At 51.7% G+C, this 25154-nt stretch overlaps 8 protein-coding genes across 8 annotated transcripts; 4 read left to right on the top strand and 4 right to left on the bottom strand.

Annotated features, from left to right (window-relative positions):
• Positions 1-37: 37 nt before the first annotated feature.
• J4E87_003499 (uncharacterized protein) lies at positions 38-2392 on the bottom strand (the record flags this gene model as incomplete). Its single annotated transcript, XM_049375126.1, has 1 exon — positions 38-2392. The coding sequence occupies one exon, from the start codon at positions 2390-2392 to the stop codon at positions 38-40; it is 2355 nt and encodes a 784-aa protein (XP_049235048.1).
• Positions 2393-3525: 1133 nt separating this feature from the next.
• J4E87_003498 (uncharacterized protein) lies at positions 3526-4836 on the top strand (the record flags this gene model as incomplete). The annotated part of the gene is made up of 1 exon (XM_049375125.1): positions 3526-4836. One exon carries the CDS (start codon positions 3526-3528, stop codon positions 4834-4836), a length of 1311 nt encoding a protein of 436 aa, XP_049235047.1.
• Positions 4837-5388: 552 nt separating this feature from the next.
• J4E87_003497 (uncharacterized protein) lies at positions 5389-5758 on the top strand (the record flags this gene model as incomplete). The annotated part of the gene is made up of 3 exons (XM_049375124.1): positions 5389-5415; positions 5469-5681; positions 5753-5758. The coding sequence occupies 3 exons, from the start codon at positions 5389-5391 to the stop codon at positions 5756-5758; spliced, it is 246 nt and encodes an 81-aa protein (XP_049235046.1).
• A 2932-nt stretch (positions 5759-8690) lies between these two features.
• On the bottom strand, positions 8691-13160 carry J4E87_003496 (uncharacterized protein; the record flags this gene model as incomplete). Its single annotated transcript, XM_049375123.1, has 4 exons — positions 8691-9853; positions 10492-11313; positions 11363-11652; positions 12334-13160. The coding sequence occupies 4 exons, from the start codon at positions 13158-13160 to the stop codon at positions 8691-8693; spliced, it is 3102 nt and encodes a 1033-aa protein (XP_049235045.1).
• An 880-nt stretch (positions 13161-14040) lies between these two features.
• Positions 14041-15048, top strand: J4E87_003495 (uncharacterized protein; the record flags this gene model as incomplete). The annotated part of the gene is made up of 1 exon (XM_049375122.1): positions 14041-15048. The coding sequence occupies one exon, from the start codon at positions 14041-14043 to the stop codon at positions 15046-15048; it is 1008 nt and encodes a 335-aa protein (XP_049235044.1).
• A 997-nt stretch (positions 15049-16045) lies between these two features.
• Positions 16046-20303, bottom strand: J4E87_003494 (uncharacterized protein; the record flags this gene model as incomplete). Its single annotated transcript, XM_049375121.1, has 8 exons — positions 16046-17326; positions 17375-17508; positions 17555-17796; positions 17845-18187; positions 18240-18393; positions 18445-18983; positions 19035-19127; positions 19178-20303. The coding sequence occupies 8 exons, from the start codon at positions 20301-20303 to the stop codon at positions 16046-16048; spliced, it is 3912 nt and encodes a 1303-aa protein (XP_049235043.1).
• A 484-nt stretch (positions 20304-20787) lies between these two features.
• J4E87_003493 (uncharacterized protein) lies at positions 20788-21133 on the bottom strand (the record flags this gene model as incomplete). The annotated part of the gene is made up of 3 exons (XM_049375120.1): positions 20788-20813; positions 20876-20908; positions 20956-21133. The coding sequence occupies 3 exons, from the start codon at positions 21131-21133 to the stop codon at positions 20788-20790; spliced, it is 237 nt and encodes a 78-aa protein (XP_049235042.1).
• A 294-nt stretch (positions 21134-21427) lies between these two features.
• On the top strand, positions 21428-24750 carry MTR4 (ATP-dependent RNA helicase mtr4; the record flags this gene model as incomplete). Its single annotated transcript, XM_049375119.1, has 4 exons — positions 21428-22120; positions 22167-23909; positions 23957-24519; positions 24570-24750. The coding sequence occupies 4 exons, from the start codon at positions 21428-21430 to the stop codon at positions 24748-24750; spliced, it is 3180 nt and encodes a 1059-aa protein (XP_049235041.1).
• Between the last annotated feature and the right edge of the window lie 404 nt (positions 24751-25154).

The raw sequence follows: 25154 nt of genomic DNA, 5'->3' as shown, positions 1-25154 counted from the left end.
ACTCAGGCTTCAGGGTTCTTGACTATCGATGTTGGCCCTACATGCCAATCATCCTTTTGACCATACCTTGCGCCAATCGAGCAACCTCGCCATTGCTGCAGCGGTCCTCGTTGCCACCAATGGCACTGGCCTCACAGCCGTCAGGGTAGAAGAAACTGGCCAGCGCAATGATGATATAGGCAGCGATCAGCAAACTACCCTCGAGATAGTTACTGCGACCATCCAGTACCAAGAAGTTCACCACCAGGACTGTGACGAATAGTGCGACAGTCTCGAAGATGTTGAAGTACAGTGTCATCTCCTTGCCCATGATCCAACCAAGGATAACAATGACAGGTGTGATGAAGATAGCGATCTGGATGGAAGAGCCGACAGCAATACCAATAGAAAGATCCATTTTGTTCTTCATCGCGACAGTGACTGCAGTGACGTGCTCTGCAGCGTTGCCAACGATGGGAAGAATGATAAGACCGATAAACGCTTGGCTGATACCAGAACTCTCAACCATGGGCTCGATAGCTTCACTCATGAAGTCGGCGCAGACAGCAACGAGACCAGTGCTGATCAGAAGCATGAAGATAGCAGCTTTGATGGACATGTCAGGTGCTTCATCGTCTTCGTCATCCTCGTTGAGGGCCATGGCAGCTTGTGGAGAGACAGCAGGATGTTTGACTGCGTTGCCAGTGGAGTCGGCGCGGCCAATTTGATCCGGGAGGGACTTGGATCGACGAAGGGGCGCACGCAGAGCCGTGTTGTCGCGAGGTGCTGCCATACGAATATTGGGCGCGGGACCGCCAAGTGGAGCGAGGTTCTGAGGGTTCGAGAAAACATTATTGGAAAGTAGCGAAGGAAGAGCAGGCCGGTTGTATCTGCGAGGGTTCGAATTCATAGTAGTGGCACTATCGTTCTGTACTTCCTCAGCGAAGGTAACCTTGGGCGTGGGCTCATTCGGCACGACCTCCTTTTCGGGAATGGTGTCGACCTTGTTGCGATCACGGCGGTCCTTCTTGCTCTTCTTGTGCCTACGTTTTTCCTTCTTCGTCACCGAGCGCGAAGTTTGCGAAGCGGCTTCGAAGTCACGAACGACTGGGACGTATTGATCGTTATCGGCCTCGTCACCGCTCATGACGTCGAATGAGTGTCGGCGAGAAGTAATAGGAGCTGCGTTGTTGGCAGTGGCGACGCTATTGGTTCTCTCCGAATCGAAAGGACTCTGGTGTAGCTCACCCTCTGGCGAATTGAGGGCCGAGAGCGCATCTGCATCTTTGGAGCTAGCGCTGGACTTGCGGCGAAGCCTCTTCACCATACGCTTGGCCTTCTTTTTCATGGTGCCATCAGAGTTCTTGGAGGAGCTGTCGCTGTCGCTACTGCTGGAGCTGGATGAAGAGTCGGAGCTGGACGAGTCGAAAGCACCGGCAAGGACACCGGGATGTGACTCTTCATCAATGATATGTTGGGGAGTGCTAGCGTAGAGATAACGATGACTCTTGAGCTGGAAGACGAGGTACAGGCCGTATACTAGTAGGAGGATGACACTGGTTCCACGACTGACGGACAATGTCTCGTGGTCGGCGATGGCGTTGTTCTCGAAAGCAGCGTGGAAGGCAGTGGGTAGCAGAAGGCTCATTACGGCAAGGGCCAGCATAACACCGCTCATCTGAGTGACGGTATTGTTGTAGACCTGCTCCTGGTACTTCAAACCACCGAGTAAGAATGCCATGCCCAAAATGAGAAGCAGGTTGGCAAGAATGGATCCAAGTAGAGACGCCTGCACGACCTCGATCTGGTCAGAGGCGAGCAAGATGATGAAGAGAATCAACTCGACAGCGTTTCCAAAGGATACGTTAAGCAGTGCACCGAGCGCATCTCCGACACGGGCAGCGACCACTTCGGTCGCGTGCGCGAGCAGGCCAGCCAGCGGAATGATGGCGATGGCGTTCATGGAGAAGACAATTTCGGGCTTCAGGTGCACGAGCTTGACTACAATACCAAGAGGCACGAAGACGAGCAGGAGGTTGATCCAGCTGTGTGTGATGGCATTCTTGGTGTGGGATATGAATCGGAGGCTTCCGTTCTTGACACGCACGAGCGAGTAGAACGGACGCTTCTCGGATCCTATGGCGGGAGGCGTCGTTCCATCGGGCGCGGTATTGACGCTGCCATTATCGATGTCTGTGGAGCTATTATCGCTGGCAACTGGCTTCTCGCTGTGGTCGCTGGTGCCATGTGCACTACGCGACGGGTTGCTGCCATCTAGGCCAGGATGGGCGGTCGAGTGGGGGTTGTGGGTCGGAAGGACGTCGGTCTGCGTGTCTTTCTTGCGTCCCAAGCCAAGTGCAGATGCTGCCTTAGACTTGAAGCTGCGTATAGAGGGGTCGTCGGGTTCTCCCATCGGTTTTGGTGGTGTAGAGTTTGGGGGTGGTTGAGTACAAAGATGTACTTGGGGCGGTGGTAGAAGTGTGGCCAAGTAAGTGAGGCGCGGCCACCGCCTTCCTTATCAATGCTCGGCAAGCTTGACCCGGCTTGGTACGTGCTTAGTATGCAGGTGGATACCGGAAGTCGAGCGAATGACGTCGATCAGCCAGATTGGCTGCTACACGTGGACGGCGCGCACAGCCTCAGTGGCGCGCTATGGCTTGCTCAGGTTCTTGTTTGCGCGCGACAAGTCTAGAAGGTGGCTGAAAGATGCAATCATCAAACGCGTCCTGCATAGGGTCTCTCTGTCGTGACATGGAATCGAGGAAACTTAGATGGGAAGGTGCGCCTACCACGCGTTATCGTAGCATCCCTGACACGTTCTGGGAATTGGAAAGCGCGAGGCGACGACTAGGAAGCCGCCAACGTCGGCTTTTCCCCGCACGGTCATCATCGTCAATACAGACGCCGCTGATCGTTGACATCAATCACACAGCGCCGCGCCTCCTAACATCCACTCTGCCATCAGAACGTGCAGGCTCCCAGTCTAGACTGCACACGACGCCTCACGATGCAGGGATCATGCCGAGCCTGATAGCCTCGCCAACGCAGACCGTTTGTCACGTCCCTTTTCCCCGAACGCTTAGCGTTCTTGTACTACCTGGGCACGCAACAACAAAAGCTTGAGGTAATCCTTGGAGCTATTGCCATCAGTTCTATGATGCCCTAACTGACGCAATTTTTGCAATGGACGCAATTGACTTCTTCAATACGAACCTGTTGATTCGGAGATTTCTGTACCAATATCTGCCTGTGGGTCTCGCTACCATGAAGACCCTCTGGTAGTTCACTTGGAAGACATACTCGCTCTGGCGATACTACTCGAGATACTAGTCCACATGGCATCTCTGTGGACATTCTTCGAGTGCAAGATCAAAGGTTGAAAGCTGATCGCAGCAATAACGCGTCAATCCTGCACTTGGAGTCAGATGACTACGCGACTTGATACCCATGGATTGCAAACGCGCAAATTGCTTGGCAGCGCAGAGATATGAGTACAACTCAGTCGCAAAGCATTGCACCATGTGCTTTCCACCTTCGGATACCATCATGAACTTACTTGATCTCCCAGCAGAAATTTTCGCTGCTATCATACACAACTACCTGCACGGCTACCTATATAATGGTCGCGGATGGGCTGTGGCAGTTCGAGCACGATATGTCTGCAAAGCCTTCGCGGTCGCAATACACGACGATATGTTTGGTCGATACTCCGCAAGTTTCTACCGCAGCTTCAGTGACGACCGCAAGCAGCGTCTACTCGCACCAAATATGTACACTGTCCTCTCCAAGATGGGCCCCACCCGCTGCCGCTCGACGTACATTCTTGATCACATGGAAGCCACGGTCAATTTCCTCATGGAATTCTCATATTATCAATCGCAAGCGCAGCGCGAACGCTACCGCCTGGCCCTCTGTAACGCCATGTTAGCGGCACTCTCGGTAGACGACATTCTCGCATATCTCTGCCAGGGACCATTCGATGACTCGGTCAAGGTCAGGAAGAATATGGGCCGCGCAGATACGGTGGGAATGCTCGCTGCTGCCGCTGCTGTCAATAGTGAACCTGCCCTTCGTTTCCTTGTTGGCAAGGTATACGACGTAGGTCTACGTAGCGAGCTGTACGGCACGCCGCTTACCGCCGCCGCGGTCAATGGGCATCTTTACTCCGCTTCTTTCATTTATGAGCGTATGGAAAAACGCTTCTACAAGCGCAAACAACTGCACAACGCGATCAACGCATGCATGTTCGAGCATAGTACTGCTATACTTCCTACACTCATGTCCTGGTACCTGAAGTATTGCTACTCTGGAAAATTGATCAGGGAAGCAAAGCGGGGCTGGATCGACTGGGCAGTTCGGAATGGTGAAATGGACGTACTACGATTCAGTTACTATCCTGAGGATGCAATCAATTACATACGCCGATTGGAGCCAACGCCCTTCCACTCAGCCTGTCGATACGGCCACGCGCACATCATCCAATACCTGCTCCAAGTCGATCCCACCCTGAAATACGCAATTCGTAATTATGAACAGGGTTACATCGGCTCTAACCAACTATGGGAGGGTCTTACTGTGGCGGTGGAGAATGGCTGGCTTGTGGCTACCAGGCTGCTCGTCCGCAGTGGTGTACAGATCACACAAGGAAAGGAAGGCTGGGTCCCAACTACACCATTGCTGTGGTATGCACTCAAGGGAGGACACATCGATATGGTGGTGCTATTGCTGGCTTATGGTGCTGTGGTGCCGATGAGGAGCCCTGAGCGCAATGGCATTTGGAATATGGCTGCGAATCACAGTGTGAAGACGGCAAGACTGCTTCAGAACATCTGGGATGAGCAAGAAAGATGTAAGTGAAGGTCAAGGTTGATGGTACATACTAGTGGGTGTGCGCGTTCGTCATCCTATAGGCATGCGACTCGCCGTAGCAGCTGCCTCTTGCTATCTAGTCAAAAAGGTGCATGTAGAATACAGCAAAAAGTCTGCTTCAGATAAGCATCATGCCATGATTGATCCTGTGAGCTTGTACTGACATTATCTACCGTAAGATGGCTGCGATGTGTGTAAAGCAGTCACGGCCGCCCATTAGCCCAGCCCGATGCACGCTGTAGATCCACCTGTGGACGCCACGGAAAGGCCCCACATCCCGCGTCGTCACGTCTCTTCCGCGCCGCCGCCACGCGTCACAGCGTACGACGTACCCTCCTGCGTCTAACTTCGCTTCCTGCGCAACTGGCTGTAAAAGCAACAGTGTCACATGATACCTGGATTCTTGTAGCGATCCTACAACTAGCGACATCGTAACCGCGCATTCGTAATCTTCTAGAGAACCACCAACCTCCCTAGCATATCGCAATCAGCATCTTACTTACCCTCACAACTTACCCTACCTAGCCCAGCCCTCTCAAGATGGGTCGCTGGACAGACATGGACAGCGTAAGTTACCTTCTATACCTCATCTCCTGCCAGACCACTAACACAACCCCCAGGACGCCGAGCGCCTCCCCTCCGGCTTCGAGCGCATAGGCTACGACGCCGACACCCAAACCTACACCTTCCGCGACGCATCCGGCCTTATCTACGAATCCGAGCCCGGAAACCGATACGGCGAACTGCGTGCAACGGGCGAGCACTCGCAGCCCCCGTCCGACGAACAACGACGCGAGCAGGATGAGATGATAGAAGAAGGCAATAGGAGCGCTGTGCGTATGATGTTGCCGTTTGCGCTGCTGGTGCTGGTATTTCTGTTCCTGGTTTTTAAGCTTGTGAATAGGAGTGATGGGGCTGATACAGTTGTTGCTGGCTGTGGGGATGGGGAGCGCCAGTTGCGGGTTGAGAAGGGGGATACGTGTTGGGCGATTGCGGAGGCGAATGGGTTGAGTGTTGATGGTTTGCTGGGCTTAAGAGGGAATCAGGGTGTGGATTGTGGGAATCTCGGGATAGGGCAAGGTATCTGTGTTCCGGCGTCGAAGTAAGGGTGGTCCTCTGTCGCTCCTCCAGGCCCACTCTACATGATCATAAAGATGTCCGGAAATGGAAAAGAGCACAGTAAGAGGAGGAGGTGGTCACCGCATTTCATTCAGGTCAAGATGCTGCAGACTTGGTCACTCATCAACTTCCGATGAAGAATTTCTTCTTACCGACGCGGTTAGGCGACCATCTCAATAATCCATTCAGAGGCACCCAAAGTCTTTGGAAGACCACCACGACGATACCAGGAGTAAAAGCAAAGTCTTACTGGCCCTTTCGATGCAGGCACAATGCGACTCAGAGAACATCAATCTCAATGTGTCAGACCAAGCTCACAGCAGCTCACGCGCTATCTCCAAGTCGAATGTAGCGCTACGAGCGGCTTGGAAGTTCTGAGCGGATTTCTCGACTCCGGCTAGATGCAAAAAAGCGCATGATCGTAGCTTCAGGCGTCCTGCGCTGAGAACCGCTTAGCGATTACTGATATGAAGACATCTCTTCTGAATGATATTCATATGCATAGCCCGTATGCTCCACTAAACCGATGCGCCGAGCATTACAGAAGTCAAACTTGATGGAGGTGTTCAAGCCGCGAAACCGGTAAATCAGCGTAAGTCTGCACGTTGGCGACAGCTACGCGACACTCAATGTCCTCCCATCCAGGCAGAAATTGCGCTAATGTAACCTCCAGGGTCCAGAAGTCAATTGGTAGAATGCTACCTGGCCATCAGGTTGGTGCAAAAGTCTGCAGGTCCGCCTCGTGGAGATATAGCCTATACTGGTAAAACCCGGCTCGTTTATTCACATCCTTGCTCTTCAGCCTCTCGTAGCGTCGGTTCTTCCCGCATTAAGCAGGTCTCTCGTGTTTACACATTTAACAGTCGGATATAGCGGGTTGGAAAGGATTCTAGGTGGAGGTTACTCCACCAGGGCGTAATTTGGCCCACAGCTACACCTTGGTGTAATGAACTATCTTACGCCCGATACTTGGCTTAGAAGCATTCATCGGAGGACAAGTCTTTTTCCAATCCTACAGTCCCAGTTCTCTCGTACGCCCACGATTAGTGCAATCCTTCACAAGAGTTGCCCGTACGCGGATTGGCTCATACTTCCCGCAATCTACATCTTCCCGTGTAGGATCACGACCAGGCAGGATTCCAGCCTCGCTCTTGCGACGGTCGATACGCGCGCAATCCGAGTGAAAGACAGGTAAGAACCGCACGTTCCAGTCGAAGTCAGTCACACGGCGTATAAAGCCAGCAGCTTTTCTTCTTTGTTCTATCTCTCTTTATCCTCCTCAAGTCAATAACAACAACAACACCACCACACTCGAATTTGCCTCTCTTCTCATCAAACTCTCCACGATGAAGCTCTCTATTCCTCTCATCGCTTTGGCTTCGGCCACCAGCACCATGGCCGGCTGCTATGGCAGCGGCAAGCCCTACCTCAACGACTGCAACAAGAATTCGTTTCTTGATGCTGCTGACGACCTGTGCAAATCACTAACCCTCGCGGGATATTTCAACTATCGCCAAACGAAGAAAGCATGCGCCCCGGCCAGGTGCAATGGCATCAAGATGAACTACGAGGTGGGATGGAAGGGTAGCAGCGGAGGACATACCTTGGCTGTAGCAGACTGCCAAAGGCGACTCAAAGAAAACATCAACAACTGTCCATTGGGCGGCACTCAGACGGTCGCTGACTGGTTTTTCAAGTAAGTGGCTGTGCACATATGTTACGAACTGTGCGAAGAGGACGAGAGCTAATGCCGTGGGATTGTAGGTCTGACCCTAATGACGGTGGCTGCTGATCGAACCAATTCGGTTGGTTCAACAGTGTCGAAGAAGTTGTGGTTGGGATCTGTGAAGGCGGGCAAGTGAAGGGCGATATACCAGAGACACAGCGTACCGATGTTGGAAAGATGAATAATGAACAAGGATACTTGCCGACTTGACTTCTGTGCTCTGCTGATTTCCTCCCCATACGTTGAGCTTTGAACCGTAGCCTGCCCAGGTTGCGTTCCCGAAGTGATGTTGCAGTCAGAGTGACTAAGGAGCAACTGACGCAGGGTGGCAGGGAAAGCCCAGGTTAGGCGCCCCATTAGCTCAATTTCACAACAGCGCATCGGCCCGCAACCCTTCAAAGATTGCACCCAGGGATGCCAACACACCTGTTGGATACGACTTCAGTTTCTTGGACACAAACCAAGGGTCGAATACATGGCGAGAGCGCACACTACGTAGCCTCCACACGACCCGATGTTCGAGATTATCACGTGCTCAACACCAATCAGGTTAGCTTCGGTCGCGACGGCTCCGCTGCGGGCTTTCCTTCCAAAGTCACATCAACGGACAAATCTCACTCCTCAACGCGCCCAACGCCATCATCATCGCATTCAACTAGAAGCGCGCAGGAGTTCAGACGGCTCTTTGATCATTTCGATTGTAATTCGTCATCTACCCAGGTTACACGTAGTAGGCAAAGGCCTCGTTCCTGGACCCTGCGAATCTGGCCACACCTGGGCACATGTCCATCGTTCTTTCGTTTACCCGCAGCCGACTTCTCCACAGCCATTTTACCCGTATCCACCACTTGAATGTAGGAGTCTCTTCGCTGTATTACCACTGGTAAGCATGGAACGTCAAAGTAATACGAAATAATCGATTCAGGCACGCCATATCCTGAGACTGAACTGCTCTGAGCAAAGAAAAGCGAAACTTACCGAATTTCGAAAGACGAATCTATCTCGGGTCTTGCATACCAACGTTGAGTCCAGGATCGAGATCAGGATCGGCGCCGTGATCTATCAACAACTTGCAGAGATCGAAACGGCATTGTTGAGCAGCGAGGCGCAGAGAAGTCGACAGACCCTTAGCATCGGGACGTAGGCGATCAGAATTTGCGCCGGCCGCCATGACGCGCTCAAGTGCATTCAAGTCTCCTCTCCGTACCGCAGTGTTGATCAAACCGTGGAATTGAGCGCGCTCTGTCCATTCGGATGAGTTCATGTTGCTACGGTCAAACAAACCGGCATCCAACAAGAAGGATACGAGAACACGGAAGAGCTGAGGATCGAAACGAAGGCGTCTGCCATATCCATACACGCTAGAAGACGGTTCGGCTATCGTGAGGAAGCTCCGTCTGAATTCTTTTCGCATACCTGGCGTGGATAGTGCAATCAGCCTACCTAGGAAGCCCATCAATTCAGATGCGCAGGCTTCTTCGAACCAGTCCTTGAGGTAGTTTATCTCCTTGTGCTTGGCATTTGAGATGTACCATTCCAGCAAAACTAGCGCGATGGGCTCATTGTTCCGGACAGCAAGCATAATGCCGCTTACGACCGTCATGGTTTGTACTTTCATGACCTTACTCACAGTCGATCGCTGAGTATGGGATAGTAGGACCTCAACAAGATCGATGTCATCGTTTTGCACGGCCAACTCCAGCGCACAACCCAGCTCAGATCCTGTCGATAACTTTGTCCACATGGCACCCTGTTCGGTAGTGAGTGCGCAGACAGTGTTCCTCTCCCCCATGATGACCGCGACACTCAGAGCCTCTTGACGCCCCGATGACGACATTACCCTGCTCCTGCTCTTGTCACTCGGGTTATAGGCGAGCTTGCAGATATTCGGGGTTTTGATCAGAGCGCCGATGACACCGCGGACCCAAACAGAGCGCTTGTCAGGCGAGGTATCACCGCTGACGTTAACGAGAACGTCGACAATCTTGTTGATATGCGTGGGGAGAACGTGATTGGCGCCGTACAGTGCGACCACTCGGTGCTCGAGGAAGAGTCTGAGTATGTTTCGTAAAAACGCCGACTCGCGCTTACCCAAGTTCCAATAGGCTGAGGCAGGCTGCTTGGCAAGCACTTCTGTTTTGATGTGCTCGCAGAAAGTTCCTGTAGTCGTTAGCAATGCTGTCCGTCATGAGTAGTGACATAATCGATTACGGCACACACTGCGACGAAGCCAGGCTCGTCGGATGCCCTCCGCCTTGACGTAGTGCGCTATGACGCATTCGAAGATTTCGGTTGGAAGATCGAGCAGCTCCATGGCGGGCTACTTCCGGTTGCGAAGTGCAGCAATGGCGAGGGTTATACCGAAAGACTTGTTGACTCGCCAATCTTGTGTGTGGCGAGGTGCAGACCGCAAGCACGAGATATCTGCAGCTGTTGGTCTCTATAGTCTCCGCAATGGTGAGTGATCAAAACACAAAGCGGGGTGTACTTTGACCTGGTCAATGCATTCACCGACGTTGAGGCGCTAGGTAAGATTAAGGTCTAAGATCCTTGTCATGAGTTATAGGCTACGTAGAGACCCTATTATACCAATTCTCACACCGCCGTGCGAATATTACTAGTAAACGCTCATACAACTGGACTTCTCGTAACCCCATCTGTATCATCACATTCTACTCTTTTTCTAACAAGCCGCGAATGTGAAGATCGACCAAACTCAACAATTGTTGTGTGAAGCTGCAGATCAGGTCATTAGTCCGTTCAATATTTCAAGAGAGAGCTTTTGTGAGAGAGCTTACCCTTGGCAAAGAATGCATAAGTGTCCGCGTTGTTGAGGTTATCCGTGGAGTTGAGCGTGATGAAGTTGTCGTATCCATATTTGACATCTCCGACGCTGAACAATGCATGAGAGAGCTCATGCGTCATCGTCTTTGTCTTGTCGCCTTCATGACATTCTGGATGATCAATCTGGTACCACGCATCGAACCAAAACGGGCAGAACCTGACGTGAAGTTCCTCACCAGCCCACACAGTCATCCCCAATACACCCGGTCCACAGCCATCGAGGTTGTTGCAAAAGATCTTGACACGACCCTCATTCATGTTCCGACATTCAGATCCCATTGCGAGAAAGCCGTCGTTGAGCTTCTTGCGAATCTGCTCAGTGTCGTCCTTGAAGAACTCCATGATCCTCGTGTGATTGCCAGCGTCGGAAAGCGAGTTCTGCCAGGCGGAATAGGCGCGATCAGAGCACAGACTGCGACATTGGTCTAGAATGTCGTACTGTTCGTGGGTGCAACCGCCTTGGAGGTTGAATTCCGCATTCCATACGCTCGACAGCCAAGTCTGACGGGTCGCGGCTGCTTGAGATCCGTCGACGTTGACGGTGAGAGTGTTCGAGATGAAGGAGATGGTCTCTACAACCAATGATCCAGCGGTCGCATAGAGGAAGGTGCCTTGCGACACTAAATCGATCATACCGCCAGCCCCAAGATCGTAAACATGGGCGATATCGAAGTGCTTGTCGACTGTCTCTGAGGGTGACAAGGTCTGGAATGAGGAGTCTGCAAGCGCAGTGAGGTCGATGTCAACGTGGATACCGTAGAAAGGGAGCTTGTTGCCTGTACAATGCATTAGTATCTACTCCGCCGTGCATCGGAAGCGACCTACCATCCTTCACGACAGTGACCTTGTTGACGGCCAAGTCGCTTAGAAGACCATCAACTTTGACTAGGCGTAAAGACTCTGATCCGGTGTTCTTGATCGAGATCTTGACATTGGTGTTGCCCGCCATTTCCAAGTTGACTTGGACTTCAGGCGAAGAGGAAGCCGAATCTGATGTACTTGGATGAGCTAGAGCACCAGTAGCCAACGCGAACGCTGCAAATAAGCTAGAGTAGAGGAACTTCATCGCTTCTAGCCGTTCAATCGGTTGAGCTGAAGTATAGGGGAGACGAAGTCTAGGATATGGTAGTATAAGCTATACAGTACAAAGATATGACAGGAAGGATACACAAGGAAGAGGGAGTCAGATGTAGTAAAGGAGGAATACATAGCACAGGGAGGACGATCTCCCAAAGGGGTGGAGCGGGGGAGGATCTCGTGATTGACCCAGGGGCTAACGTCCACCTGACGACTTTGACGTGGACCTTTTATCCTTTACAGATGAGTTTATACCGTTATTTATCCATGAATAATACCTACTATAAGCCAACTGCAACGCCATATGATTTGGTGTGGCTGGCCCGTCTTGTGACTTTACTATGCACTGACCCCTTATCAGCTCCTTCACTATCCTTTCCCAGTAAATACCTTGATCAGCCATCTTCTCCAAACGCACCAAAAGGAGCATAGACTAGTCTTGATCTTTCACGTGATAAGTTCTCGTCCTGCGACTAGCGTAGTATGATCAGCTGAGTACGTAACACTACCATCACGTCAGCAGAACTTGTCGAGTACCTGTATGGACTACAATTATGGTTCGACGGCCCAGGGACACCTAAGTAGTGTGTTTGCTGCATACATGTAGTTCACCTCTTTCATATCACATATCCAAACCGAGCACTTGGTGCATACATCTTCATTATATGTACAGCCTGGTCAAGGTGTTCTGACCACGTATGCTCCAGCCTCAAACTCACAGACTCAACTCCACAGACCACCAATTCTGACCCACCAACACAGAATCCAACATCTCACCCTCCTCGATGCCTCGACGGCCAAGAACCGCCTCTAGCAGAGGGAAAGTCCTCTTCGCAGGGCCACCATGAAAGATCGTGACGAAGAACCGAATCCGCTTGCCCAGTTTCTCTACCTCATCTCTCGCCCAAGCAATGTAGCGCAGTTCTTGAAGTTCTGCAAGATCTCCAATGTCGTAGTACTCGTACTGGATTTCGACCGCCCAGTACGTATACCTGTCCTTCGCCATTCTCTTGATGAACCCGGCGAATTGGAAGCGACTTGGCCAGCGCAATCCATATTGGACTGTAGCCTCTCGACGCATATCTCGGTTTTGACAAAGATTTGCCGATGCGCGTGTATATAGCTTGAGGGCTTTGAACAGCTCCCAACCCAACTGTCTGGTGGTCACCTTCGCCGAGCTTCTGCCTTCTCGCCTCCTTCTCTCATTCTCGACAGGGTACTGAATGACGACCCGCATGAACGAGTTTAATGTGCGTTTTGCAGTTCGGCTGAGTCGCTTCGTTACTTGAAGGTCGACTTCCGCGGGAGTGAGTTCAGCGAATAGAGATTCAGCCTCTCGGCATATTGCTTTGCAGGCGAGCAAGAGGTTCGTAGACGATTGGCGGCGCTCCAGATGTCCTTGTAGATTTATGGAGCCGGGCGTGGAGGTGCTTTGTGCCGATCGGCGTGAAGAGTGTATGAAGCACATGTCAAGTGCGTAGTAGTAGATCCTGTTGCGGATTTCTCCGGGCAACTGGAACAGCGGACTCTGTGTTTGAGCGTACATGACTGAAGTGGTGTCATCGGAGAGCTCCGCCATCTTGAGCGTCGATCTTGATCAGTGTCAGCTTGTGTGCGCGCATTACGAAGAGGTTGGTTTCTATGATCTGCATGTGAGTAAACCATAGCCTGATCGTAAGAGGTTTGTCCTACGTTAGCACAGAATAAATTAGTAAACATCGACTCCCACTCCGCTACAGAACAGTTCCTGGCGTTCGCTGTCGCAAACCAAAATCTGAAACGCTTGATTGAAAAGTACCGCAAATGAAAGAACGCTCGATTCATTAACTCCATGGGGAAAGTAGTACTTACTGGTCTCGTAGCGGTTGTGACTGATCGAAAAAAATGAATACGCAGCACTGGAGATCAGAACAACAAGAGCGTTTGCGACTAGCGCGGTGTTACCAGATGGTTGCCTGGCAAACGGACGGGGACGCGTTGATGACGTCGACAAGACAACGTGGAGAATGAGCGATCAAACAAGGCTACTTAGTCTGAGAAGGAGACCTTGCAAAGAGCGGCGAGTATAATTTGGAGAAGGCGGCTGAGATATGACAGGATGACAATGACAGGGAAACTACGTCCTTACATCGTGTCCTTCTGGCTACGATTACCATCTTGATAGCCAATCACATTGAGCCCGTGGACTGAAGCATTGCCACGAGCATGAAACTCCTGGGTGAACCGCGATCTTGTGACCAGCTGTCGATCACCTGAAGAAGCAACGTTCTCCTGTCGCGGTGAAGGCAGATTACCAGAGCATCGACCCTGCATCACATGTCTTCCCATTGCTCTTTTACTTGCTGCTGCCTCCGTTCTCTTTCCCTACCACAACCTCATTGCCGCGAACCTCTTTTGCAGGCACCAGGGAAAACATGACCGAAAGCATGGAAACTGACTGTTCCGCTAGACATCGAGCTGCATCGCCAGCACTGACGGACATCTCGGAGCTGACCACACTATCAAGATCTCCAAGCCCGGTCCCTGAGTACAACGCCTACGCTTCTCCCAAGCAGTGCCAAGCCATTTCGAGCGCATCAGATGGGCAGGAGCAAGGTGGCTTCGGAGCCCTCGATAGGATCCCCATGGAGTTACGACAAGACGTATACAGCCTCGCGTTCGATATCGATGAGCCTGTCGTAGTCAAGGAGTGCTGCCACCCTGGAACAACCAAGCGGATGCTCGAGCTGTGTCCCAAGCATGGCGCCAAGGCTAAAGCTGGAGCAGGTCGTTTTAACACCCTGCAGGTCTCCAAAGCGATCAGAACGGAGGCGATGTGGGTCGTCTTCGCCAAAACCCCTCTTTTCCTCAATACAGAGGGCAGTATAAGCAAGTACTACACCACCCTCCCCCGCCCGCGTACTCTCCGCAAGGTCATCGGCTACAGGAAGCCTACTACATGCAAGAGCGCAATCTGGAAGACAGCCAACCAGTTCCGTACCATCAAGATCGACCTCTCGGAAGACCTGCTGCAATACGGCAATCCGTACGCCTTTATCGATCGTCTAGTATGTATCGTAACCCTGCTGTGCAAGGAGCAAGACAAGGACCATGTCGCTTCGAAATCGGTACACCTGAACCTCGGCAGCTTCTTCCAGCAAATGCTCCCTTTCAACGAGAAGTCCCAGCTAGATTCGCGGTATGGAGAGTATCTCGACTGGCTGTTCTTCCATTCCGACACCCATGAGCCTGACCATGACAAGCTTGCGAAAGGTATAGTATGCAGCCTGCAGCGACTGGTGGCTACGATCGGCAAGCACTCTGGTCGCGAGCAGTGGAAGATCTTCGTGAAGACTGAGGTTGCGGAGGAGGACGAGGGTGGTGCGAAGGCGCTGTTCGATTTCCAGGTCGCTTGCGCGGAGCAAGGTGTGGAGGTCTGTCATTTGGAGAGCTAAATGCCCAGCTTCAGATAGGGCGGACGATCATGGGTCTGGTACGGCGTCGGCGCGTTCGTGAGGGTTACGGGAGGTTGTATCATGGCAGATCGATTACGGGATTGCAAACGTCAGTATAGCATGAATGAACAAAAGCGTGATCTTCAGTTGCACAATTGAGTCGCATGGGTGCGCTTGGGCAAGACATCGCGAAGCAGTGCTTTGAATCGCGTGGTGTTGACGCGTATTTGGCGTGAGTATGCCCAGGTGCATTCGAGGAGTAATGACGCGACTGCCGGAGATGCCCAACGGACGCTAGTTACGTCATCCATCCGCCATGGATTCACCCATACGGCCCTAGGGGGGTAATCGAAAATCGACATGGGATGGTTTTCTAGTAGCAACAATGAATAGATTATTTTAGTTGCAGTTATTGCGCGTAAAAGCTATTCCTATATATAGTAAATTTGTATAGGAAATGCTAAGAAAATAAGCATATATAAGAATATTTGCTACGCAGAAATACTTATAGCTAAAAATAATTTTCCTAAGAAATAATTGTTAGCGTACGTAGTGTATATTTACTACTTAATTCTAAAGATCTATATTAAAATTACTAGAAAAAGCTAGTAATACAGTCTACTAACTATAAGTAGCTAAACGTTAAGTAGGTAACCGCAAGTAAGCTTTTTAGGCTTTCTTTTTTACTACTATTTTTTAATTATCTCTATTTCTGTTTATTTCCTAGCGAAATTAATTTTTACTTATAGATTATTTTGTTCTTTTTAAATTTTAGGGGCAAAATAATGTTATATACGTTTTGCCTCTAAGATAATTTTAGTATAGAAACGCTTCTAGAATAGTGTAGAAATAATTGCGAAGAACCCCCCAAGATCCGAATAGACCATCAGGGGTAATGACACTAGCGCAATACCGTCCAAGTAGTAATTTCCGAGACACATAGAATTGTAGCTTCAGGAGTCTCAAGCATAGCTACCCTTGAAAGACCACAGCCTGCCTATCCCAAAAGGCTAAGCCTCTCAAACATCTTCACCACAGGCGCCTCCCTCTTCTTCCCAACCTCCTGCAAGCTATCCCAAAGCGTCGCATCCCCACCCGTAGGCTTCATCACCTCGCCCTCAACTCCAATCGGTGCCCCATTGGCAGCCTCAGGGCTTCCAACAGCCGCAGGTGGATACATCTCCTTGATAGCATCTTGACACCGTTCCATAACCTCGTTAACAGCGTTGGACACGGCGTCAGCACGCTCTCTCATACCCCGCCTAACCAGACCCTCAACAAGACGTTGAATCTCTTCTTGCATGCTGTTGATGCGCTCGATGAGGCGTTCGATGGAGTTGGTGAGATACTCTTCTTCGTATACTGTGCCCTTTTTACCGCGCGCACGCTTCCTCTCTTCTCTCCGCTTGTTCTTGCTTGTCTTGCGCGTCGTTGTTGTGTTGACCGTGCCAGTCTGGTTTGTGTACCTGGTCATGAATGTGCCACCACTCGTTGTATCTGTGGGCGCCAAAGAGATATTGTCGGGGATATTGGCATCGGCAGGACCGTCGATCATACCCTCGTAGAAGGCCAGCGGATCCTCTGCTTTCTTGGCCCTAAGTTCCTTGAGTCGAGGTACTTGTGCTTGCAGTTGACCCTTCATGTCGGCGAGGAATTCTGTCATGTCTGCGCTGCGCTCAACGAGGCCGGGGTCGATGATTTCGGTGATGAGAGAGGGCTCGCGGCGGAGTGTGACGATGCGAATTGCTTCGGCGAAGTGGCAGCCTCGGCATAAGAGACGTGCCGCGGACGCAAGGTCGGAGAGGTAGTCGAGTGTTATTGATGAAGCTGACAGGTAGTCTTTGGATTCTGTGAGACCTTCTGCAAGATCTGTCGCAATGCTTGAGAGTTCATCCGCTCTTACATCGGCGAGAATGGCCGACGACAAAGCCTCACGCCAGAGGTTGGCTGAACGGTAGCATGGCCAAGCTGAGGCATGGTCGTTGAGGTATTCGTACGCCAATGCAGCTTCTTTGTTCTTGTTGTTGGCACTCAGGAAGTCTGCGTACAACCTCATGATTTCCTTCAGACGGGTGCTGTCGTATTGGTACATGCTCAAGGCTTCAGGGTAGAGATCGTGCTTTTGCACATAGTCTTGTACCTCATCGTAGGCTTGAAGATCTTTGAGATGCGTGAGCGCTTTCGCTCTTCGTCCGAGCTGGTCGTCGATCTTGAACTTGCGACGAGTTTCGGGCAGATCTTGCAGAGACTGCAGGTGTGGCAGATACTCTCGCGGATCCTATTGAGGGTCAGCTACTAATGCGACCCATGCATTCGATCAGCATACCTTTTGTGACTGTTGAGCGATGAGCAGGGCGAGGTCAAGGTTGTACAGTCCCAAAGATGTGTCGTATAGTTGGTTGACGTCTGCAAGGAAGCATATGTGTTCGGCGGCCTTATCAGTGAGGGAATCGCTAGATGCTGTGACATGTTAGAACTGCGGAAAACGCAAATGTATAAGACTCACCTTGTAGGCGACCTATCATAGCAAGACCTGTTTCTAGAGCTGGTGGTGTCTTGGAGACATGGGCTGTGATGATGTTTTGCAGGTGCGCGTCCTTATACTGAGACTTCTCTAATACGGCCAGGAAAGCGTCGCATATCCGGTTTACTTTGTTCTCAACTTGGTCTTGGGAGAGCTTTGGCTTCGTAGCCAGATCTTTCGTCTTCAATGTTTCCTTATACATGGTCTCCGACACGTCCTCGTTACTTAAACAGTTAGCAACCATCTCCTAAGATATGTGGTTAATCGCTTACCGGAGCTGCGCCAGGAGCAAGTCAATGTGTTCGATCTTCTTGATCTGTGAAATGATCTTTTCCAGGCTCGCCATGAACCGCTCCGGGTCGTGGTCATGAAGTATGTTCAGATCAACTCGCTGATTACGACAAGCAAAGAAGGCTTCATCGTAACGCTCTGCCTCGATGTGGCGACGGATAGCAGCAAGCACAAGCGCTCGCGGATAGATCGTCTCAAGATTACCTCTTGGCATCTGCAACACGACTGAGTATGTCGTTGGCATCACCGTCACGATCTTAGCTCCTCTCTCGATGCTTCTGCATCTCTCATCCTTTTGGGGTTCATCCGCGGGTACTTCGAGCTCTGGGTAATGTCAGAACATGCTCCCTGTTCTCATACCATAAGGCGGACTTACCATCTGCACTAGCGAGATGCACGAACTTGAGTAGATGTTGTGTCGTTGTGAAAATAAGATGCGCAGTAGTAACCACGAAAGAAGTGCAGTTGCGGACCAGAATGCGCTCATTGGCGTATAGCACTCCACTCTTTGTCAATCCAAATGCCAATGTCTGGCCGTGTTAGCCAGCTGATGCGACCTCGCGGAGAGTGTGTTTGCGTACCTGGCCTTCAACATTGATCACTTGAACCTCGGGCGCAAACGAAGGAAACTTATGCACAAAAGGCGTTAGGGGAGCACAATCCGATCTCAGCTCATCTACAACGACCTGATGTAAGGCACCATTCTGAAACTCGATGTACGGCGTTTCTTGATGAACGTTGGAAAGAAGTATGGACGCGTTCTCGGTCTCCATTATGTGTCCTTGAGGTAGTAACACATCGCCTTCGGACTGCCAGAGCGAGCTTTCCTCTTCGTCCCAGCTGTCTGATAGTACGAAGATCTGATCCTCACCAAAGAACGTGACGTGACGTGGTGAGCCATGACTTATCGCATCACTGCGCCAGATGAGACTAGGCTTGGGTATAGGCCGCTTGTTGAGATCGAGAGCGTATACGGCAAGGTCGACGTCGGAGAGCACTGCCAAGCGATTGCCAGATTTTGAAAGCGCTACGTCCATGGGTTTTGAGTCGAGAGCCAGAGTGTGAAGTGACATGGGAGGTGGCACATTCGCGATGCGAAGTGGTGTGAGTTTCAGGGATACTTGCAGTAATCAGTATCAGACAAATCACGCACATAGAGTGCATCACTCACATCCATCTATTGATGCGACCATGCCAAAATCGTTCGGCGGGGCGACTGAGCCAGCCGAGATTGTGGACGCGTACTCAAGCACTTGAAGCGCATCTGGACTGTACTTAGTCATATTAACCTCGTGTTGACGAGGGCCAACTTACCTGGAGTTGACAAAGCTACCACAAGCGGACGCTCAGCATGCCAGCTACATATGACTGTTCGAGGAGCGGCGTCCGGAAATCGAAGTTCTTGCTTGAGATAGTAGTGGTAGTTACTCATTGTCCAAAGTTGTACTTTGTCAGGATATGACACAGCTAAGACGTTGGAGTCGCTATTCCACTTGAGTGTTAACGGAATCGAGAGGGCTGCAAGCTCTTCCGGTGTAAATCGAAGATCGAACTGGCCGTGGCGAAGACCATTGCGCTCGAAGAATACCACTTCAATCTTATCTTTGGTGCGACGGGTACTCGCAATCAGATTACCCGATGGTCGCCAACTGAGAGCTCCTTCAAGGCCGTCCACGGGCTCGCTCACACTGTCCAGCTGTCCTTCCCGGGAGTAGACACGGATCATGCGACGGCGTTCTTCCTCGACCTTGCTTACTGCAAACCATGCGCCGTCACCTCTCCAGCTTATCGTGACAGAGCGATCGTCGAATGGGCTCAGTACACCCTCGTCGATACTTTCTGGCACTGTTGGATCTTGCAGTGCTCTGGCTCGTTTGCCCTTGAACTGTGTCTCTTTCTTTCCCCACCCCACAGAGACATGACTGGAGACGTTGACATCTTCGGGAGTGAGATTGATACTCGCAATGTTTTCGATATCGCGGCTCATCAATAGTAAAGTGTCCGCCTGTGTGGTGATGGCGAGAAGTTCTTCATCTGGTGACCACGCCGCAGCAGAGATACCGGCATCGACTGAGCCCACGATCTCAACTAGCTCTTCTGTAGATGATGGGTCCTCTCGCACGAGCACGATGTCTCCTCCGGCCAAAATTAAACATGATGTCGAAGTGTCGGCGAAATGGTGCAGGCTCAAGATTGAGTCATGGGTAAGCGAGGGCAGCGGGCACGGCGCATCCCACGATGCGATGCTTTCAAGCTTTTCCTCGACGCCGTTGCGAGTATGATGCAGTCTCTTGAGTTCGATAGTCGCACGTGATTCCGAAGGGCCGAAGGCGCATACCAGCGCATTTGATGCGGCGTCCCATGCAGTCGCCGTTAACGGTAGTGGCTCGTCTCCGGAAAATCGCAGGAGCGACCTGCCTACTATCTTTAGATTTCGCATTGCCGAAGGATCATGGACTGTGTTCGTGGCAATGTTGCGTCCTGTTGCTCGAATGACTGGTCACTAGCCCCGTTGGCAGAATCGCGCTTCCGAATTTTTGGTGATGCTAGCGCCGAGCTTCTACCGAAGGGTAACGCAACGCATCTCATCGTCATCAAGGTGTTGCAATTGAACCACGTTCGCTCACCGTCCATCCCCTGGTTCGCATTTGCTCAGAAAATGCTACTTCTCAATAGTGCTGGTTCATGGTAGAGGAGAATTGCAGAACCTCGTTTCGAAGTTAAAGAGACGGCTCTTGCCCACCGAGGTATCCAACAAGTATCATTAGGACTTGTAATCTGCATGCATTGGATCATGATGGAAGACAGACAATGAAATTGATGCTGTGGTGTCTATACGGGTCTCCGAGCGACCCTCCGATATTCTACAAATCCCGTGTCCTTCCCATAGTCCAGTATCGTGCCCACGCTCCGAATGACTGCATCTATTTGTTCTTCTTCGTCTGCCAGACTGTTGTAGAGATTCTGTTAGATAAGTTCTCATAGTAGATATCAGCGAGTCGGGCGCCTCACCAGCAAGGAGGAATGGCAGGGAGAATCCGGTGGCTGCGAATGTTAGCACAACCCAGTGATTGCGACGCGCCAGTGCGTACCCATAAATCCCCAGTACTTGAAGGCAAAGCCCTTCTTCAGCGGATCAAATGGCAAGTTGCTGCGCGGGCCCTCGGGGTAGTGGTATGGGCTGGCGAACTGGGCGCGGGTGGATTGGAAGCCGCGGCGGGCGACGAGAGTTGGGGCCGAGGCGGCGCGGAAGGTAGCACGGGCAAGCATCTTCGGAGGTCAGCTGGGGTTGCAATTGACGTGGAGTTGGGGCGTACTTTGTCTGTGGTGTAGAGTGGAGAGGTTGCGGAGTTCTGGTCGCGGTGGTTCGATGAGTTGCAGCTTCCACGGCTGCCATGTCTTGGCAACGACCCGCTTAGTAAGGCCCATCAAAGTTTCTCGATCTCAGTTGCGCTCGCCTTCGATAATCTTTCGCGACAGGTCAAAACTGCCTGTCTGGTCCACCACGCAACCCCCCGAGACAAACGCACTCAACCGCGCACGGAGTGAAACCAACCACCCACCATGGACGACGACATGTTCGACGTCTTCGAGGGCGGCCCATCCACGGACACCGCGCCCCGGAAGAACAAGAAGCGCCAGGCGAATGGCACCGTCAAGTCGCCTGAACCCGTCGCTGACACTGCTATGGCGGATGCGTCTGCAGAGCCAGCTGGGACCGCGAACGACAACAGTAGCGCGCAGGCTCTGAAGAAGAAGCAGAAGCGCGACGAGCCCGAGCCTATAGTTACCGACGATTTCGAGACAGAACAGACGCGCGAAATGGCTGCCGCAGCGGGTCTTCAAGCGCAGTCGCAAGAGGGTCAGGCAGTGGTGCTTTCGCATCAGGTCCGCCATCAAGTCGCGCTCCCTCCGGACTACGACTACGTCCCCATCTCTGAGCACAAGGCCCCCGCAGAGCCCGCGCGCGAGTGGCCTTTTACCCTAGATCCCTTCCAGCAGGTCTCCATCGCCTCGATACAGCGAAACGAAAGCGTTCTGGTGTCAGCGCATACCTCTGCCGGAAAGACAGTTGTGGCAGAATACGCCATCGCGCAATGTCTCAAGAACAACCAGCGAGTCATCTACACCAGTCCTATCAAGGCGCTTAGCAACCAGAAGTACCGAGAGTTCATGGCAGAGTTTGGCGACGTCGGTCTGATGACTGGTGATGTCACCATCAACCCCACTGCAACCTGTTTGGTCATGACGACGGAGGTATGTACGCAACGCTTTGGGGGAGGATGAAGACTAACATATCCAGATTCTGCGCTCTATGTTGTACAGGGGTTCCGAGATTATGCGCGAAGTAGCTTGGGTCGTATTCGACGAAGTTCACTACCTGCGCGACAAGTCAAGAGGTGTCGTCTGGGAAGAGACTATCATTCTTCTGCCAGACAAGGTCCGCTACGTCTTCCTCTCCGCCACCATTCCCAACGCCATGCAGTTCGCCGAGTGGATCACCAAAACTCATAGCCAGCCGTGTCACGTTGTTTACACCGATTTCCGTCCGACGCCGCTACAACACTATTTCTTCCCCGCTGGTGCCGACGGTATACATTTGGTGGTTGATGAAAAGGGTGTGTTCCGCGAAGAGAACTTCCAGAAAGCCATGTCTTCCATCGCGGACAAGGGCGGAAGCGAGGCCAAGGACTTCATGGCGAAGCGTAAAGGCAAGGGCAAGGACAAGAAGACCAACACGGGCGGCAACAAGGACCAGACGGATATCTACAAGATTGTCAAGATGATCATGGTCAAGAGCTACAACCCGGTCATCGTCTTCAGTTTTAGCAAGAGGGAATGCGAGAACTACGCGCTTTCTATGAGCTCGCTCGCGTTCAACGACGATTCCGAAAAGGCCATGGTGACCAAGGTCTTCAACAGCGCCATCGAGATGTTGTCAGAGGAGGACCGACAACTACCCCAGATTCAGCACATTCTCCCCCTTCTCCGGAGAGGCATTGGTGTTCATCACTCCGGTCTTCTGCCTATCTTGAAGGAGACCATCGAAATCTTGTTCCAGGAAGGACTGATCAAGGTTCTCTTCGCGACCGAAACCTTCTCTATCGGATTGAACATGCCGGCCAAGACAGTCGTTTTTACCAGTGTGCGCAAGTTTGACGGAGTATCGCAGCGATGGGTCACGCCTTCTGAGTTCATCCAAATGTCTGGCCGAGCTGGGCGTCGTGGTCTCGATGACCGTGGTATTGTCATCATGATGATTGGCGAGCAGATGGAGCCTGCTGTGGCTAAGGAGATTGTCCGCGGTCAACAGGATAACCTCAACTCAGCTTTCCATTTGGGATACAACATGATTCTCAACCTCATGCGAGTGGAAGGCATTTCCCCCGAGTTCATGCTGGAGAGGTGTTTCTTCCAGTTCCAGAGCACGGCAGGTGTCTCCAACCTGGAGAAGCAACTTGAGAAGCTTGAAGAAGAAAAGGCAAACACCAACATTGTTGACGAGCCGGCTATCAAGGACTACTACAATCTGCGACAGCAACTGGACAACCACACTAAGGACATGCGTGACGTGATCATGCAGCCGAACTACTGCTTGCAGTTCTTGCAGGGTGGCCGAATGGTCAAGATCAAGTTCAAGGACTATGATTTCGGCTGGGGTGCTGTTGTAGCGTACACGGCTCGCAAGGCTAATAAGGGCGAAGTTCTGCCACCTGAAGAATCCTACATTGTCGACGTTCTACTACCGGTCAGCAGCGACACTAAGTTTGTACCAGCGGTGAACGACGGCCTACCGCCTGGTGTGCGCCCACCTGCGGCGGGAGACAAGGGCAAGATGGAGGTTGTCCCTGTGGTTCTGAACTGCATCGAATCTATTGGTCATCTCCGTGTCTTCCTCCCCAACGAGCTTAAGTCGACAGAGCAACGGAACAATGTTCGCAAAGCACTGAGCGAGGTCAAGAAGCGCTTCCCTGACGGAATTGCTATCTTGGACCCAATCGAGAACATGGGCATTAAAGACGACAGCTTCAAGAGGCTGCTAAGGGTAAGTTTCACGATCAAGAATCTGCATTGTTGTCTAATATTGTGCAGAAAATCGAAGTACTGGAGTCCCGTCTTCTCTCGAACCCTCTCCACAACTCGCCTAGGCTACCCGAATTGTACAGCCAATATGCGCAGAAGATTGCGATTGGTGAGAAGATCAAGAACATCAGGAAAGAGATTGCGAACGCTTTATCGGTCATTCAGTTAGACGAGTTGAAGAGCAGGAAACGTGTGTTGCGACGCCTCGGCTTCATCGACGAAGCCGATGTCGTGCAGCTAAAGGCCCGTGTCGCTTGCGAAATCAGCACTGGTGACGAGCTCGTGCTTAGCGAGCTGCTCTTCAACCGTTTCTTTAATGAGTTGACGCCAGAGCAGTGCGTCGCTTGTCTTAGCTGTTTCATCTTCGAGGAGAAGACGCAAGAAGTGCCAGCGCTCAAAGAAGAGCTTGCCAAGCCATACCGCGAAATCCAACAGCAAGCTAGGGTTATCGCGAAGATGTCACAAGAGAGCAAGCTGACAGTCAACGAGGAGGAGTACCTCAAGTCGTTCAAATACGAGCTGATGGAGGTCGTCTTCGCCTGGTCGAAGGGTGCGACGTTTGCACAAATTTGGTATGTTCGCTTTGCTACCGTCGCATTAAACGGCAACTAACTTCGAGCAGCAAAATGACCGATGTGTACGAGGGAAGTCTGATTCGTCTGTTCAGACGATTAGAAGAGTTGCTCCGACAAATGGCCCAGGCCTCCAAGGTCATGGGAAGCGAAGAGCTTGAGCAAAAGTTCACTGCAGCACTTGAGCTCGTCCGCAGGGATTTGGTCGCCGCCCAGTCCCTGTACCTGTAATGCGTGAAGCATGTCTTGTATATTATGGTATTGGTGGGAGTATTTGGTAGCATCATCGTTCAGCAGGTAAGTATGGCACTCACAGGGCGTTCTCCTTTATGCGGTTGAATGAAAACGCCACCGGACATGCCATTGTCTCAGGCGCACGCAAGGAGCTATCGACGCTGTGCACCTCAAGAAGGGGCACAGCGTTAATGCGTCCTGAATAGAAATTCACTAGATCTGATGTTGTGGGCTTGCACCATGGCTGAGGATCCCCCACGTACATTTTTCCAGACATGCATGGTGATATGTGATGCGATATAGATAGTGCCGCCTTAGCCGCTGCGGTTTCTTTTGTGATGAGGGACCACCTGAAGGCAGGGCATGAAGGGGCGATTTTTATGGAAAAAGCAAAAGTGGCG

The sequence above is a fragment of the Alternaria ethzedia genome (genome assembly GCF_023757985.1).
Source record: "Alternaria ethzedia strain BMP 0044 chromosome Unknown scaffold_6, whole genome shotgun sequence".
Lineage (NCBI taxonomy): Eukaryota > Fungi > Ascomycota > Dothideomycetes > Pleosporales > Pleosporaceae > Alternaria > Alternaria ethzedia.
The sequence above is the reverse complement of the archived record's forward strand: the minus strand, read 5'-3'. Positions and strand labels throughout refer to the sequence as shown.